We start from the raw sequence: 14,819 nt of genomic DNA on the forward strand, positions 1-14,819 counted from the left end.
GTTTTATTTAAAAGGCTTTTTATTAAACATGTAACTCTTCGGGACTGCTTAGTTAGAATTAGATTTCAAGGAGCAACTTTAAGCTGGCATAAAGAGAGCTAGTGATTTCCGTTTAGGCCAACTAAGTAAGTGATCTTGCTATTGGTTTAGTTGAATGAATTGAATAAAGTATGAACGTCACGTGCTCTGGCCCCGTGGACATGCCGTATTTTATGACTGGATGACGTGTATTATGTTATGACTTAGGTTATGCTATGTTATGTTACGACTTATGTTATATTGAAAGTTAGTTTATGAGATGCTTATGTTATGTTATGAATCTTGTTGTGACTTACATGTTGTATGATGCATAATACCTCTAAATGATATGTAATGTGACACAGTTGTATGATATATATACATTTTTTGCCTACCGTTGTGACTTCGTCAGACCTTAAGCAAGATTTGTCTTTGCCCACCGAACACAACTTGTGTAGAGTCCAAGCTAGTTCCGCCACACTTGTCGCCTGCACGTGCATGTTCAATCATCTGCGAACCAATTGACTTGCCACTACACAAAGTCAAGTTATGTTTCTACTCGGTGCTAAAGCCTCTCAACGCAATTTTGCATCTCACTCATCTTGGTTCCCAACTAATATGGTCATGTGTCTTAGGTTACTTTTATTTGGAATGGATTTTATGAAAGGTTAAAGAATTAAAAAGAAAAAAAAAAAAATCTAAAAAATAATAATAAAATATTTTAAAAAGTGGCAAATTACCAAAGTATCCTTGAACTTTGAAAAAATTACGAAAATGCCACGTATCAGAAAATTAGATTCACGATGGTGAGCATCGTGTAGAAAAGTATATCGTTTAATTCCAAAACTCTCCTAATTCAAATTCAATCTTTTAAAAGATCTCGAAGTAAAGCTTTACTGTTAAAAGTTTAATGATCTTTTAAAAATAAAATATTAATAATTTTCATCTAAAATTAATGTAAATTACTTTCTCGAAAGTTTAAAATATTAGTAAAAGTTTTGAAAAATTTAATTTTTTTTTTTAAAAAACCATAAAATTTAGGAATATTTTTATTAATTTAGTCTGAATTTTCATATATATATATATATATATATATATATATATATATATATATTTTTTTTTTTTTTTTAATTTTTTTTTTTTTAAAATTAAATAACTGAATTGTTAAATGAAATGTTTAATAAAGAAGTAGAGATGGAGCGTTCGTAGCAGAACGGGAAGAGGAGAAGACGAGCAGAGGGCAGAGAACAATCATGGATTTTGCTCGTCTCACTGAGGCTTTGGCTTTCAAATCTTACGAAAAGATCGCTGATATTTGCGACGACCTAATGCTCCAGGCAACTGAATTTCTCACTTTTTCATTTTCTTCACCTTTAATTTCTTCCCCCTCACCTGATTTTTCCTCTCCGGTTTCTTAAAATTTACATTACTTGATCAGGCTGCAGCCGAGGGCGTTGATTATCAGGATGAATGGCCTTACGTGATCCATTTTCTTGGCTACCTTTACGTCGATGACATGTAAGATCATTTTCCTTGATGTCTTAATTATTTCGTTTCAAATCATGAACAAAATTTTAGGTGGATTGATTATGGCACTGCACTGTTATGTCGGAATGTTTTGTGGTTCTTGTCTTTTGATCTGGATTTTAAGCGCCATTCTACTTTTTGGCTCATTTCAATGTGTTCGGTCATGTTTTCATTGATTACTGCCTCCCATGGAAGTCTTAATCAATGTGAGAGTTTAACATTGTGTTCAGTTTTCCTTGGGAGTGTTTCGGAAACGAAAGAACAATATGGTCAAAACTGTCCTGTTGATTTGTCTAAGAAATATAGTTAACTTGTTCTTAGGGCTCTATAGTGTTACTTTGGAGTTATTTGTTTCAAAAAACATTGGTCCATATGTAAATTATTTATAGATTTTATCTTAGATTCATTGTTCAGTCTTTGTTTTTGGATTTGTTTTGTTCCTTCATTTTCCCTTGTTTCTTCTTCCATTCAATTTTTGTTGTTGGATGTTCTAGTAATTTTGTAGTGTTCGTATCGAAACTCTTGGTTGAAATTGAGTTTCCTTATCTGGATTTGTGGATTATCAGCTGACTGTTAACTGTTTAGTGGTTTCTTGCAGCAATAGTGCTCGATTTTTCTGGAAATCAATACCTTCCACTATAAAAGAAAACCGACCAGAACTGGTTGCCGTTTGGAAAATTGCCCAAAAGCTATGGATTCAGGACCATAGGGGCGTGTATGAGGCTATTCATGGATTTGATTGGTGTCAAGAAGTTCAGGGCCTATTAGTTGCATTTTCAGGCAAGTTTCTTTAACTTTCTCCCTTTCCATGGCAACAATACATTTCATTGGTAATATGAAAGTTGCTTGTAAATTTATATAAACTCCATCAAAAGATTTGAGAAACACCCCATAACTTCTACTTAATTTCTGCCCCAGACCTTTGAGATCCTCTTTTTTTCTTCCACTTGAAATTAGAATCAAAATTAATCCAAACTTTTTAGAAAAATCTACACCCCTCTTCTCCATACTACTTCTTGACTCACTTAATGTCATCGGCACCTTCAGAAGAAAAAAATCCTTCGATAATGACAATACGATGCCTTTTCCATTTATTATGAAGAAATAACACATTGTCTGCACTTGTGGTGATAATTTCTTATTCCTCACATCTTCAAGATGGAACACGGAGGCTAGTTCTGGTATGCCATTTTCTCCTATTTTCTTCCCAAACATAACCATAATTTTTTTTTTGGGTAAGAAATCGAGCTTTGTTGGGCAGAATGAAATAACAGACTAGGGCATATAAAAAAAAAAAAAAAAAATCCAACATAAAAGGAGATCGAAAAAGCTATAGAAAGAGACTTCAATCCAACAAATCAATCTAAGAATAATAATGAGAAGTTGTTGCACAAAAAACAACAAGAATTTTAAAATTATGATATGAATCGTGCACATGAAAATACTTTTTGTTTTCATGTTGTAGATCTTTACAGAAGGAGAATGTTTCAGTTGTTGGTGTCGGCATATTCTACAATAAGCATCCGTGATGCAGCTCACTTCTTGGGAATGAATGAGGAAGAAGCCAAAAATTGTAAGCTTCTTTATTAACCTAGGCCTTGTTTTTGTAGTCTCTTGGGCAGGGGTTCTCCCTACCCCAGCCGCTAGGTTGTATTTTTCTTTGGGCCTTAATCTATTGATCATTTTATATCATAAAGATATATATGTATGTATATCTACATACACACAGTCGGTATTGATTCAAATAAATATTGACTACCTTCTAACCCTTTGGTCACCTAGTCATGGAGGATGGAGTTTAATGTGAACAATGGTGTAATTGATCATCCTCTAGTTTCAGTTCCGATAGGTGACATTGCATTCGCTGAACCAAGAATTGATGTTTCTAATGAGTCTAGTCTGTATGGTCATCAACAATCTGAGAATCTTTAGAGTTCCCTGCCATTTTTACGAGCATTCTTCCTATGATGTGCCTTTTGAGATTCATAAGCCCCCTTTCAATGCATCCATTAAAGCTCTCAAGTTCTCAAAACCCTTGAGGGTTAAAGAGGTTAAACATTGTTACTTTGCAGCTTATTCCTCGTGCTATTCTTGGAAAAGTGAGCCTATCATTTCTTCCCATTCACCCACCGAGGTTAATACTATGGATCTTGATTTAGTTGAACAAAATTGTTCACATCTCTTGGTCTCCTCTGTAAGACAAGTGGGTAGTTAGAACTTAACAACAATTGCTCCTTCAAAGTCTTCAATCCACAATCCTTGTAGCCATAAAAATTCAATTTTGATACATGGTGTCATCTATTCAATGAAAGACCCTTCAAATCCTCTTCATCCCTTTCGGTGTGACGACTTTGTTGTTGTATCTAAAGTTAAACTAAGCAGTGCAGAATACTGTTTAGTTTAACTTTGTTGTTGAATCCCTTTCGGTGATTGAAGACCCACTTTCCCACGCTTTTGAGTTTCTATTTCAAGAAAAGATAAAAAGATTCTTCCTCCAGATTAGTGCCTAGAAAATGTGCCTTTTTTATTAAAGCTTGTGGTCTTGAATTACGTAAAATCCCTTCAACATCTTAAGGGCAATTTTTTTCAAGGTTTCATAGGGTCTCATTTCGTCACTTCGTTTTTTGGAAGTTTTAGTGTAATGCTTCTTTTATAGGCGGTTTCTTTTCCTATAGTTTCAGTTGCAACTTCTTTACTATTAGTTCCTCGATTGTTTTTATCTAGTTTGGGGTTTCAGTCCTCAGAGTATCTTAGGTGTTTCAGTTCTGAGAGTATCTCAGGTGCTTTGGTATTCCTTTTTTTGGCACGTTGTGTAGTTTCCAGAGGGATGGGTTCCTTGGTTCAACAACTTTGTTTTTATTGACCTTCATGTCGTGCCTTGGTGGAATTGAGTTGGTTTGTCGGATCGTCTTTTGGAGAAGGAATTTTGGCAAGCTTTTTACTAGTATTGGTTCATGTCGGGTCTTTTTTGTTTCTCAGCCGTTTTCATTTTATTGTAATTGTTGTAAGTTCTTGTTCTTTTTCTTTTTCGCTCCCTGTGGGAGTTTGTATCGTTCGAACATTTCCCTTTATATCAATGAAAAGTTGTTTGTTGATTAAAAAAAGTCATTTTCATTGTGTGCAATTTTCAACAATTCTCTCAACAAGTCTTGGGTCAAGGAGGGAGTTTTGGTCATGTCCTCTCCATCCTTGTTCCTTGTCAGCTATGTTTTTGTCTAATCGTGTCTTATCTGCTACCTACTATGGTCTTTACAAAATGCTTGATCTCCATTGAAAGTAAATCTTTTGATTTGCTTTTGGTTGGGTCTTAAAAGGCAGCGTGTTTAATGAGCCACAACGACACAAGTCTTCCATAGCCAATCTCTTATCTTTCCTTTAGTGATTGTTTCAAAGACATGTTAGTCTCCCTGAAGAAGTACAGATGTTTTGGGTAAGTTAGGTGCAAAGGTTTTGTCTTATGGAGAGGAAAAAAGTCCAGCAATTTCGGTATAAGTCTTTAAAGTAGTATCGTAGTAATAAGTTAAGCATTTTTCGTACCTGGAGTTTCAGATGTGTTTTTGATTTTGATGACTAAATCCTGGACCAGAAGTAAAACCTCCTCCTGGTAGAGTTCCTATCTCCCACTTCCAGTTCTTTGCTAAAGTTCTTAAATGTAAAGTTGAAGACTTGTAAGTGTAAACCACCTTAGGATGTTACTAAATTCGTTAAGATTTCTTTGGCATCGAAGTCGTATCCTAAGAAGCTGTGACGTAGGGGTTTATGAGCCATTTTTTCTATTCGTTTAAGCTAGACTTCATAAGCTAGTTCTTTATGTTTAAGCCGTTTGTTATGAGTTCTAGCAGCTTTTGGAGGTCGCTCTTAATTGGTTATTTGTAGCTGTTGGAGCTGTTAAGGATGTTATGTCTATTCAATGCCTATAAATACGTGTACCTGTAGCTGTATTTCGGTTGATTATTCATTAATAAGACGACCCTCCTTTTTTATGTGATTTTCATCAAGATGAGAGCCTAAATTATGATGCTACAATCAAGAGTAGTAGAGAAAATTGTCACCAAGTACATAGAATGCACCACTGCCACCCCAACACTGGGGGGAGACAGACCATTTTGCTTTTGATTTGGGGAGAAACCCAGCTGCTACCGATCGGGGCGGGTAAAAACATTGACCCGCGAACCTGTCCGGTAATGCAAGACTTTGTATAGCAAGACCTTTATTACTTAAATTATCTCGATATTGGCCTGTTTTTTCTTGCAAACAAGTGCTGTTTTGTAGTTCGAGATAGTAATTGTTAAATAATTTGTACGACAGAAGTGTTCCTGTAAGTAAGCTGGTTTTGAAATGGTTATGTTACTTGGATGATGTACGTTAGGTGTTTCCCACATCCCTTATGGCTAGTTTACAAACAATAAGGGGTGTTTTGTATTTGCAGATGTAACAAGGCGAGGATGGATTGTTGATGTTGCTTCTGAAATGTTGACCGTGAAGAAACAAGAAATTGGGAGAGAGCAGAAGTTAGATTCCAGTAAATTGCAGCGCTTGACCGAATATGTTTTCCATCTTGAACATTGAGGACCCATAAATGCTTTAGTTGTTCTTAGTTCGTTGTGTCCTTTAGAAGAACTAGAGCCATGCTTTGGTGGATATCTATCTTAATTCCCCCAACTCTGAACTGCTTTTTGCTATATTGTTCTTGTGGGGGAAACTTTGAAATTGGTTTTGGATAGAATTAAGCCTTTAGCTGTATCTTTGATTTTGACATTGATTTTGTTCCTTGGGCTGTTTTTGTCTACTATCACTTGTGACTATCATGTCTGGTGGGACCTAAAACCTAACTATTTTAAGGATATACTTCTTTTTTCCCTAAAATTTAGGTGTATTTTACTTTCATACACACGGGCCATGCACATGCATATAAATTCACTAGGCGAGCATTCATAGTTTCTAGATTTAACCATGGGCATGCATGCGCTCGGGAATATGTATAAATAAATCATGATTGTATGCATACGAAAAATTGGTGACAAGAAAAGTAATTTAGGTGTATATTACTTCCATTACACACGGCCCATGCACATGTATAAAAACCCACTAGGCAAGCATTCATAGTTTCTAGATTTAACCGGGCATGCATGCGCTTGTGTAAAGGGAACATGTATAAATAAATCATGATTGTATGCATGCGAAAAATTGGTGACAAGAAAAGTAAGTTAGGTGTATATTACTTTCATTCCACACGGCTCATGCACATGCATGTAAACTCACTAGGCAAGCATTCATTGTTTCTATATTTAACTATGGGCATGCATGCGCTTGTGCAAAGGGAACACGTATAAATAAATCATGATTGTATGTACGAAAAATTGGTGAGAAGAAAAGTAATTCATGACTGAAATCCCACATATAAAAATAATAATTTAGTGACATGTTGCAATATAGAAGTACTTATCACATAAATTATAGCACGCATTATTAACATTCACATTATAAACCACTTATCAATCATGACTATTTGTCTCAATAACTAGTGACTATTTCTCTCATTAACACACGACCATCCATGAATATTGATCTAAACTATTTTTTATTATTTATCTTAAAAATTTCTCAAGGTCATCGTTCTTGGCTACATTTTAAAGAGTGTTTTCATAGAAAATAAAACATCGCAAGAGAATCATCGAGAAGAGAGGAACAATTTTGTAGAAAATGAACGAAGGAGAAGAAGCTTATAGGTCATTGAGTCAGGTTTGATCCAACACATGAACCCAAGGCTCGCATCCACCAACAAACCATTGGCACCCAGTTAATGGTATCAAATCAAGTCTCACTCGTTCCGTGTCTTATAATAATAGATGAGTTATTGTCAATATACTTGTCATGATATTACATGTCATGCACATTCATGCATGAGATCCCATAACTAATATTTCCAAAGAACTTAACAAGTACATACATGACATAACAAAGATGCTGCTGCTGGATGTCACGGTTCTGGTGCGCCATGTCCTTTTCTCTGGAACAATCAAGGGCACTGCCTTCCTTCTGCTTTCAGAGGTGGGGACTGAATCAATTATCGCTCACTGAGCTATTTATTGCTGCCAATAGCGCTTCGCTTGCACGCCAGCGCCACGCCTGGTAGAGCTATCGCACACGCGAAGGAGATGCATTTTTTGAGTTCAAACCTAAAACAAAATCTTAAAACTAATGCCAAAATTTTGAGACAAAAAACTACCGTAACGATTTTACCCTCAACCAAACATGCTTAGAAAATTTACCCAAACTAGTATTCTACTCAAAATTTAGTCTCTCGACCTCAACCAATCGCCCAATCCTAAGCACAAGTAAAACCAAAGCTTATAACCCAAAACCCATAGCAAGTTCAAGAAGAGACTCAAACATAGTTTACACGCTGAAAATCTGCTAAAATGTCATCAACTCTTGCTACAAAATGCACTAAAACAATCTGAGGCCAAAACAAGTGGGTAATCCAAACCATGGTTAACAATGATGAACAAAAAAGATCGAAAATAGCATTACCAAAGTAGTTCGTCCCCATAATGGTTGCTTACATGGGTCATGACGGTCGGGACGGTCTAGCGTCTTTCAATGATCAATGGGGAGTGACTATGAACGCGGTTTAGGTGGCTACACAAATACCTGAATGTAGTGTTAGAAGAATTTGATTGTCAAAAAGGGTTAAATAAAGATCGTTTCTTCTAAAATAATTAGAGTATTAGCTAGCTATTTAGTTTAAGCAATATTTGTGGTTCGGACTTGACAATATCATCACTTAAAACTCCAATTGTTATGTTTCTGTTTTAGTCATTCTTCCGTCAAAACCTTACCGGTAGACCCAAGGCAGGGGCATTGTAATCGTCTAGCAGCACGATGGGCTCAAGGAGGGTGTTTGATAGAGAGAGAGAGATCAGTTTTTTAAGCTCAAAATTTCCCCCACAAGTTCCCTGTTATTTGCTTATTGATCAGCTGATCAATAGAACATAAATAAGCCTAAATCAAAATAAGAACAAACAATTTTAAAAAGAAACCAAAATAATAGGGAAGAAAAAAAATGCTCCCTGTTGTGAAAAGTGATATTCAGGCATCCAGGAAACATATTTAGACATCTATAAAACCAGTACGAGATGGGATGGTATGAAGATTCAATGGAATATCTACAAACCGAGTACATGACGATGGGGTATCGATCACTTGCAGCGCCCAATACAACCGTGTACTTGTGCCAAATACATGGACCGGCTACGACACCGGTCTCAACACCATCGTCATCTTGCAATGGTCGATATGCATATACATATTCATAACTGATCTGTTACCATACTCTTCTAATATCTGGATATGGTCTGCATCAAATTTCTAGCATTTATTATCCTCAATGCTATGCTTTTCTTTGAGCATGATGCTAAAACATCATAATCCATGTTCCTAGTTGCATGTCTTCAGCTTCATAGCTGTTGAAGACTGGCACCTATTGATTAATCGTATGAGTGGCAATCGATCATCTTAAAGAGCATACATCCTTTTGTATTCGTTATTCAACAACTCCGATTCGGACGCTACGACCGACATGGAATAAGAACGAGACCTGCTCTCGCCTCGCTTAATACTTCTCAACTTCGACTCCTCCATCCTGTGTTGAACGACGCAATAGCACATTGAGCCAATTGTTGTAAGCATTATTGTGCTACCGATCACGGTTGCACTAATGGCAAGCCACTTGTGGTTTGAGCCAACAACTACATATGTGATTGAAATGAAGGCAACTGAAATGAAGAGACAAGCCAACCACATGAGCTTGTTAATCACAAAAACAAGCTGTCTCTTTGCTTTCTGTTCAATCACGACCACGGATGTCTGGACGACTACAACTGCCAGGGAAATGAACAACGCCAAGCTGTCGGAGATCATGAAAACGACGAAAGCTGCGTTCGTAGCAATATGTGCTTGTCCCAGAGTAAGACCTTTCGTTTCCTGCTCGACAAACTGGCCGGGTACGGTGAATATGGCCGCGAAAGCAACAGTTGCAATGAGAACAGCCACAACAGTTGCAGAGTTTATGGCATTATTGAGGCCACTAATGTGAAGTTTCTTTAACCTTTTAGCGATTCTATGAACCCGAAAACCAGTTTGGCGGGTCTGTTGTAGTTGGGATTCAACATCATGCTTTATGTCACTAACTGTTTGCTTAAGTTGCTTGGCTGCACTTGGGGGTTTTCCCTGGTCTTTGGAATTGACTGCCCCTGCTTCCTTCAAGATGGTTACAAGTTCTGAAGATCCAAATTTTTCCACAATGTCTAGTGGGGTATCTCCATTCTTGTTGATGGCATTGATGTTGATACCATTAACAGATATTAGGCAACGAATATTCTGCAACGATATAAAACATCTCGAAATCAGACCAATTTAGATATAAAACATGCACCTCAACATTAAACTTGATATACAATAGAAAATGCTTAAGAGGAGTTAAAAAGGGAAATTGCTAGTTTTTTCTCATCTTCATATGCCGCTCTAGCTAAGGAGATGAGACCTTCTCAAGATAATCTTCCGTGGCATTCAATTAAGAGTTTAAGGAGTAGCTTGCTTAGTACACCAAATTAAAAGAAATTAAAAGGGTCATCTTTATGTACCGGTCCTAATTGTGAGTTCTCACATCAGTTGGAGAGGAGAATGAAACATTCTTTATAAGGGTATGGAAACCTCTCTCTAGCAGACGCGTCTTAAAAATTTTGAGGAGAAGTCCGAAAGGGAAAGTCTAAAGAGGACAATATCTACTAGCAGTAAGCTTGAGTCATTACACTGATAGTCTTTCATTTTCTTTTTATTCGAGCAATTGGGAGAGGTTTTAGAGTTCTTCGAAACTTTATGGGGTAAGTTTTTTAGTCATCATCTAACGAGACTTTTATAGTCTTATGAGACAAAGCAGTTAATGTGAAGAATTTCAGCCCATTAGTAGCCTCAGGGACCAATCTGTATAAGTCTATTTTTTTTTTTTTCTGTTTCAAAGGACTGTATAACATAATTCATAAGCCTAGATAAGAGATTGGTAGTTCCCTCTACAATGATCCTTTACCAAGGAGCCTTTGCAGCGGGAGGCATCCACAAACAAGTGCTCGTGTACTCGAATGGCTATTGACTAATTATCAATCATGTTAACATGAGGAAGTCATTTCTTTTGACCTTGGTTGTGGATGATCTCAAAAGAAGGCTTTTCAAGGAAGAGAATGGACCACGACTGAGAATATTTAGGATCAATTAGATCAAGTACAAAACGCAACTTGCAATTTATGGAAAATACAATCTTCAATCGTTAAAAAGGAAAATCGAGTCATATAGGTGCCTTAATGTAGTCCACTGCAACTTTGGGAGGATGGCCTCAAGTATTATAGTAGTATTACATACAAATGTTCCTAACTTCAGTGTCTTAAGGATGATAAGGTTTACAGCACGGAAAGTAAAACTTTAAGCGTGTATTCGCCCAGCTACCTATAAGTTCTTTGGGTCTTCCACTTGATCAAAATCGAGCCTATGTTTGGAAACAAATGTCAAAAAAGTTCTAGGAATGGTTTTTACAAGACCTTCTAGTCTATAAAAGGTAGGCCAAGTCTTCAGTTTCTCACTATTTCTTGTCAATATTTCGGGTTCCTACATTTGTAGCAAGAAGGATGGAGAAACTGGTGAGCAATTTTTTGGGGGAATGTCTGAAAAAGGTTGGCCTCATTTGATAAAATGTGGAAAGAAATGAACAAAGGCAGTCTTGGTATTTGGAACATTTCTGTTTGACTAAATGGATTTTGCATCTCTCTTTACCTTAATTATAAGTATAGGAAACATTATTGTCATTGTTCTTTTAATCTTTTACGATTCTCTCATTAGATCCTTGCTATCCCATTTGGCCTTCTCTTCTCGACCTCAATCTCTTTTTCTGGCTAAACATTTGAAGTTGAAAGTCTCAAAGAAGGTTTAGATCTTGTTCCTTGGTTGTTAGTGTGTGTGTGCAGAAATCAACACTGTTGATGTCATCAAAGTTTTAAACTCTCAGGTTGAGTCCAAACTAGGGAATGTTGTGCAAGACTTTTGGAGGATATGAATTCTCTGTTGTGCCTTTGTCCTTTTCCAACTTGGGTGGCATTTTATAAGTCCCTAAGTCTCGTCTTGCACGTTTTCTAGTCGTGGTTTGGTCCACGACTAGAAATTGAAGTTGATCAAGATTCAACCCCCATCTATCCAAGTAATTGGTTAAAAAAAATTACGAGACACCAAATGCGATAATTACCTATTGCTAAACTTAATCTCAGAGAACCCAATTATGTTGACAACACATGGTAGGATAATTGTCTCATTAAATCAAGCGTCATGTGTAGTAAGTATCATGCCATATCAAAGTTATGAAGCAAAATTAGCATGAATTGAACACTTATTGCAAGTATAAACATAAACAAGATAGATTGTTGACCTCAGTTCGTCTCTTCGATACAGCAATGTGTAACGCGGTATTTCCCTTGTTATCTTCCAGAGTCAAAACTGAAGGATCAGGTCTTAGTAACTCCATCACAATCCTCTCGTTCTGCCCTTTTACAGCCATGTGCAATGGGGTTTGGCCCTTTTTGTCCGTTCGAAAACCGAGGCTTGGGTCCTTGGTTACTAACAATTTTACAACTTCAACATGGCCCATCCTGGCAGCTGAGTGAAGGACGGTCTTACCATTGTTTCGAGCTATCATAGTAAGTTCTGAGTCCGTTTCGAGGAGGAGAGTTACCACATCAAGGTGCCCCTGCATAGCTGCCGTATGCAAAGCGGTTGAGTTGACCGAGTCTGTGGTCATGGCCAAGTTGGGGAATACATCAAGAAGTTCCTGCAACACCTCTGCAATATTTATTCAATCAGATTACATTAAAAAGAGATGAAACTATAAGGAAAACAGCAGAAAATTTCTATCAAGGGAAATGTCCTAAGGAAGAAGATCTATCTGGTGATTCTCCATTTATTATTTCAGCTTTCCAGTTGATAAATTGGAAAAGTTGATACAACTTCGGTCAAAAGTCAAAAAAGCAAATCCCAAAAGAGAAAGGTACAGGTAATTATATGCAAAAAATTCAATAGCCGAATTACATCCAAATCCAATTTGTTTAGGAAATTTCGAGTCAATAACGCTTATAATAACATGTTTGAATTTCACTCTCAAAATGTATCAATTTTACACTAACATGTCAGTGCTTCCTAGTTTTGTTCATAAATCATTAATTGAGATGCAACCCTATAATAAAGGTGTTAGGAATCACGACTCTCCACAATGGTATGATATTGTCCACTTTGAACATAAACTCTCATGGCTTTACTTTGGGCTTCCCCAAAAGGCTTCATACCAATGGAGATGTATTCCTTACTTAAAAACCCATGATCAACTCCTTAATTAGCCGATGTAGGACTCATTTTCCAATAATCCTCAACAATCCTCCCCTCGAACAAAGTACACCATAGAGCCTCCTCTGAGGTCTATGGAGCCCTTGAACAATTTCTCCTTAATCGAGGTTCAACTCCTTCTCTAGAGCCCTCGAACAAAGTACACCCTTTGTTCGACACGTGAGTCACTTTTGACTAAACTTTCAAGGGTCCCAACTTCTTTGTTCGACATTTGAGGATTCTATTGACATACCTAAGTTAAGGGCATAACTCTGATACCATGTTAGGAATCATGAACCTCCACAGTGGTATGATATTGTCTACTTTGAGCATAAGCTTTCATGGTTTTGCTTTGGGCTTATCCAAAAGGCCTCATACCAATGAAGATGTATTCCTTACATACAAACCCATGGTCATTCCCTAAATTAGCCAACGTGGGCCTCCCTCCCAACAATCCTCAACAAAAGGCACCTTGATGCTTCCATGATCAACCAAAAGAACATATATACTTTTTCAATTTAAGAAAACAAACGGAGTATAGGGCTATTTGATGAATCAATCATAAAGCCAAAGACTATTTAGCAGTTGATAAAAGAAGAGCTACGTAAACAGACATTTATCAAGCAATTGGCATCCCTGAAGTCATTGATATTATTAATGCTTGTTATTACGATTGAATGTGATAGAGGTTCTTACTGCGATGGCCATGCTTTGCAGCAACGTGGAAGGCATCAAATCCATTTCTGGCAGCCATAAATGCAGTCTCAAGGTCCAAATATTTCGACATCTCTGCAACGACGAGGTCATGCCCATTTTCAGCGGCTGCATAAAGAGGAATCTCACCTTCTTGATTCTGCTTTGACAATAAACAATTTGACTCGTTTTTATCCTCACAATTCTGAAGAATCTCTTTGACTCTCGCTAAATTTCCACCTCGTGCTGCTAAGTGAAGCGGTGAATCCCCACGCTTCCCAGGCGATTCCTTGGCTTTCTTCCTCTCGCCGCCCATGAAACTTAGTTGCCTCTCCATAACCATCCGAAAGCTCTTCTGCTTCTCCATCAATCCTTTAAAGCTTTTCTGCTTCTCTAACGATATTTCTTTGGAACTATTCTCCATGATCGTATTCAGAAGAAGAACATCGAGCAAATCAGAAGTAAACCGATTGTTCGATTTTACAGCCCTAAAACTCAATGCTAGAGATCAATCAACACGATCGATTCCAATACTTGGAATCCTGATTCTCAGATCTCCTAATTTATCAAAACCAATGGATTCGGTACTTTCCTGAACGGACCTCGTTAAGCTTCTGAATTCGAAAACTGCAATGATTCAAGTTCCAAAACCTCCTTCCTGCCATAAACACCATTTTTCAACCTCAAAAAACTGCAGCAACACATGAAGCAAAAAAAAAGCTGAAAAGACGAAAGCAAAAATAGGAATCGGAGAGTAGAATGAAACACCGAACACCTACCTACCTGGACATGGAGCTTCCAAGCAGGATTGAAAAAACGAAGAAAGGTGAGATAATAATGAACGACGAGGTGAGATAATTATTCATTGAATGGAATACATCCAAGGAAGGAGTAAAAAGAGAGAAGAAAAAGGAAAGATGATAACAAATGAGCAAATATCCAAACACGCATTACAGAGTGAGAAACACCACACCAACCATCAATGCCACACCAATCATTCTCTCTCCTCCTCTATTACTGTAGCGTCAACGTTTTGACTCAAAAACACCCACTATTTATGTGACCGCCCAAATCTATCCCTACTACATATTCTTCTCTTTATGCTCCTCAAAATAGTCCACTAGGGAGAGATTTTCGCACCCCTATAAAATATTTTGTTCATT

The 14,819-nt window shown here is 37.2% G+C and overlaps 2 protein-coding genes across 4 annotated transcripts; one reads left to right on the top strand and one right to left on the bottom strand.

Annotated features, from left to right (window-relative positions):
- The first annotated feature begins 1,194 nt into the window (after positions 1-1,194).
- LOC111811133 (COP9 signalosome complex subunit 8) lies at positions 1,195-6,318 on the top strand. Its single transcript, XM_023697873.2, has 5 exons — positions 1,195-1,355; positions 1,457-1,536; positions 2,144-2,325; positions 3,011-3,118; positions 5,975-6,318. The coding sequence occupies exons 1-5, from the start codon at positions 1,272-1,274 to the stop codon at positions 6,112-6,114; spliced, it is 594 nt and encodes a 197-aa protein (XP_023553641.1). The 5' UTR covers positions 1,195-1,271; the 3' UTR covers positions 6,115-6,318.
- A 2,278-nt stretch (positions 6,319-8,596) lies between these two features.
- LOC111811609 (ankyrin repeat-containing protein At5g02620) lies at positions 8,597-14,613 on the bottom strand. Of its 3 annotated transcripts, none has more exons than XM_023698543.2 (4): positions 14,440-14,613; positions 13,660-14,314; positions 12,017-12,426; positions 8,597-9,927 (listed from the first exon to the last, which is right to left on the bottom strand). In XM_023698543.2, the coding sequence occupies exons 2-4, from the start codon at positions 14,078-14,080 to the stop codon at positions 9,064-9,066; spliced, it is 1,695 nt and encodes a 564-aa protein (XP_023554311.2). In that variant the 5' UTR covers positions 14,081-14,314; positions 14,440-14,613; the 3' UTR covers positions 8,597-9,063. The 3 variants fall into 3 exon arrangements, with proteins under 3 accessions (XP_023554311.2, XP_023554312.2, XP_023554310.2); XM_023698544.2 differs by having other exon boundaries at positions 13,660-14,347; XM_023698542.2 differs by having other exon boundaries at positions 14,436-14,613.
- Positions 14,614-14,819: the final 206 nt, after the last annotated feature.

Source organism: Cucurbita pepo, chromosome 15, assembly GCF_057944985.1.
Source record: "Cucurbita pepo subsp. pepo isolate OVF chromosome 15, ASM5794498v1, whole genome shotgun sequence".
Taxonomy (NCBI): Eukaryota; Viridiplantae; Streptophyta; class Magnoliopsida; order Cucurbitales; family Cucurbitaceae; genus Cucurbita; species Cucurbita pepo.

Bases quoted from the DNA above. Each gene is read 5' to 3' on its own strand.
- LOC111811133 (XM_023697873.2), top strand. From the start codon at position 1,272: ATGGATTTTGCTCGTCTCACTGAGGCTTTGGCTTTCAAATCTTACGAA. The intron at 1,537-2,143 runs GTAAGATCATTT...GGTTTCTTGCAG, and splicing joins TACCTTTACGTCGATGACAT to CAATAGTGCTCGATTTTTCT. The intron at 2,326-3,010 runs GCAAGTTTCTTT...TTCATGTTGTAG, and splicing joins CCTATTAGTTGCATTTTCAG to ATCTTTACAGAAGGAGAATG.
- LOC111811609 (XM_023698543.2), bottom strand. From the start codon at position 14,080: ATGGAGAATAGTTCCAAAGAAATATCGTTAGAGAAGCAGAAAAGCTTT. The intron at 12,427-13,659 runs GTAAGAACCTCT...TAAATATTGCAG, and splicing joins TGCAAAGCATGGCCATCGCA to AGGTGTTGCAGGAACTTCTT. The intron at 9,928-12,016 runs GTCAACAATCTA...ATATCGTTGCAG, and splicing joins TATCGAAGAGACGAACTGAG to AATATTCGTTGCCTAATATC.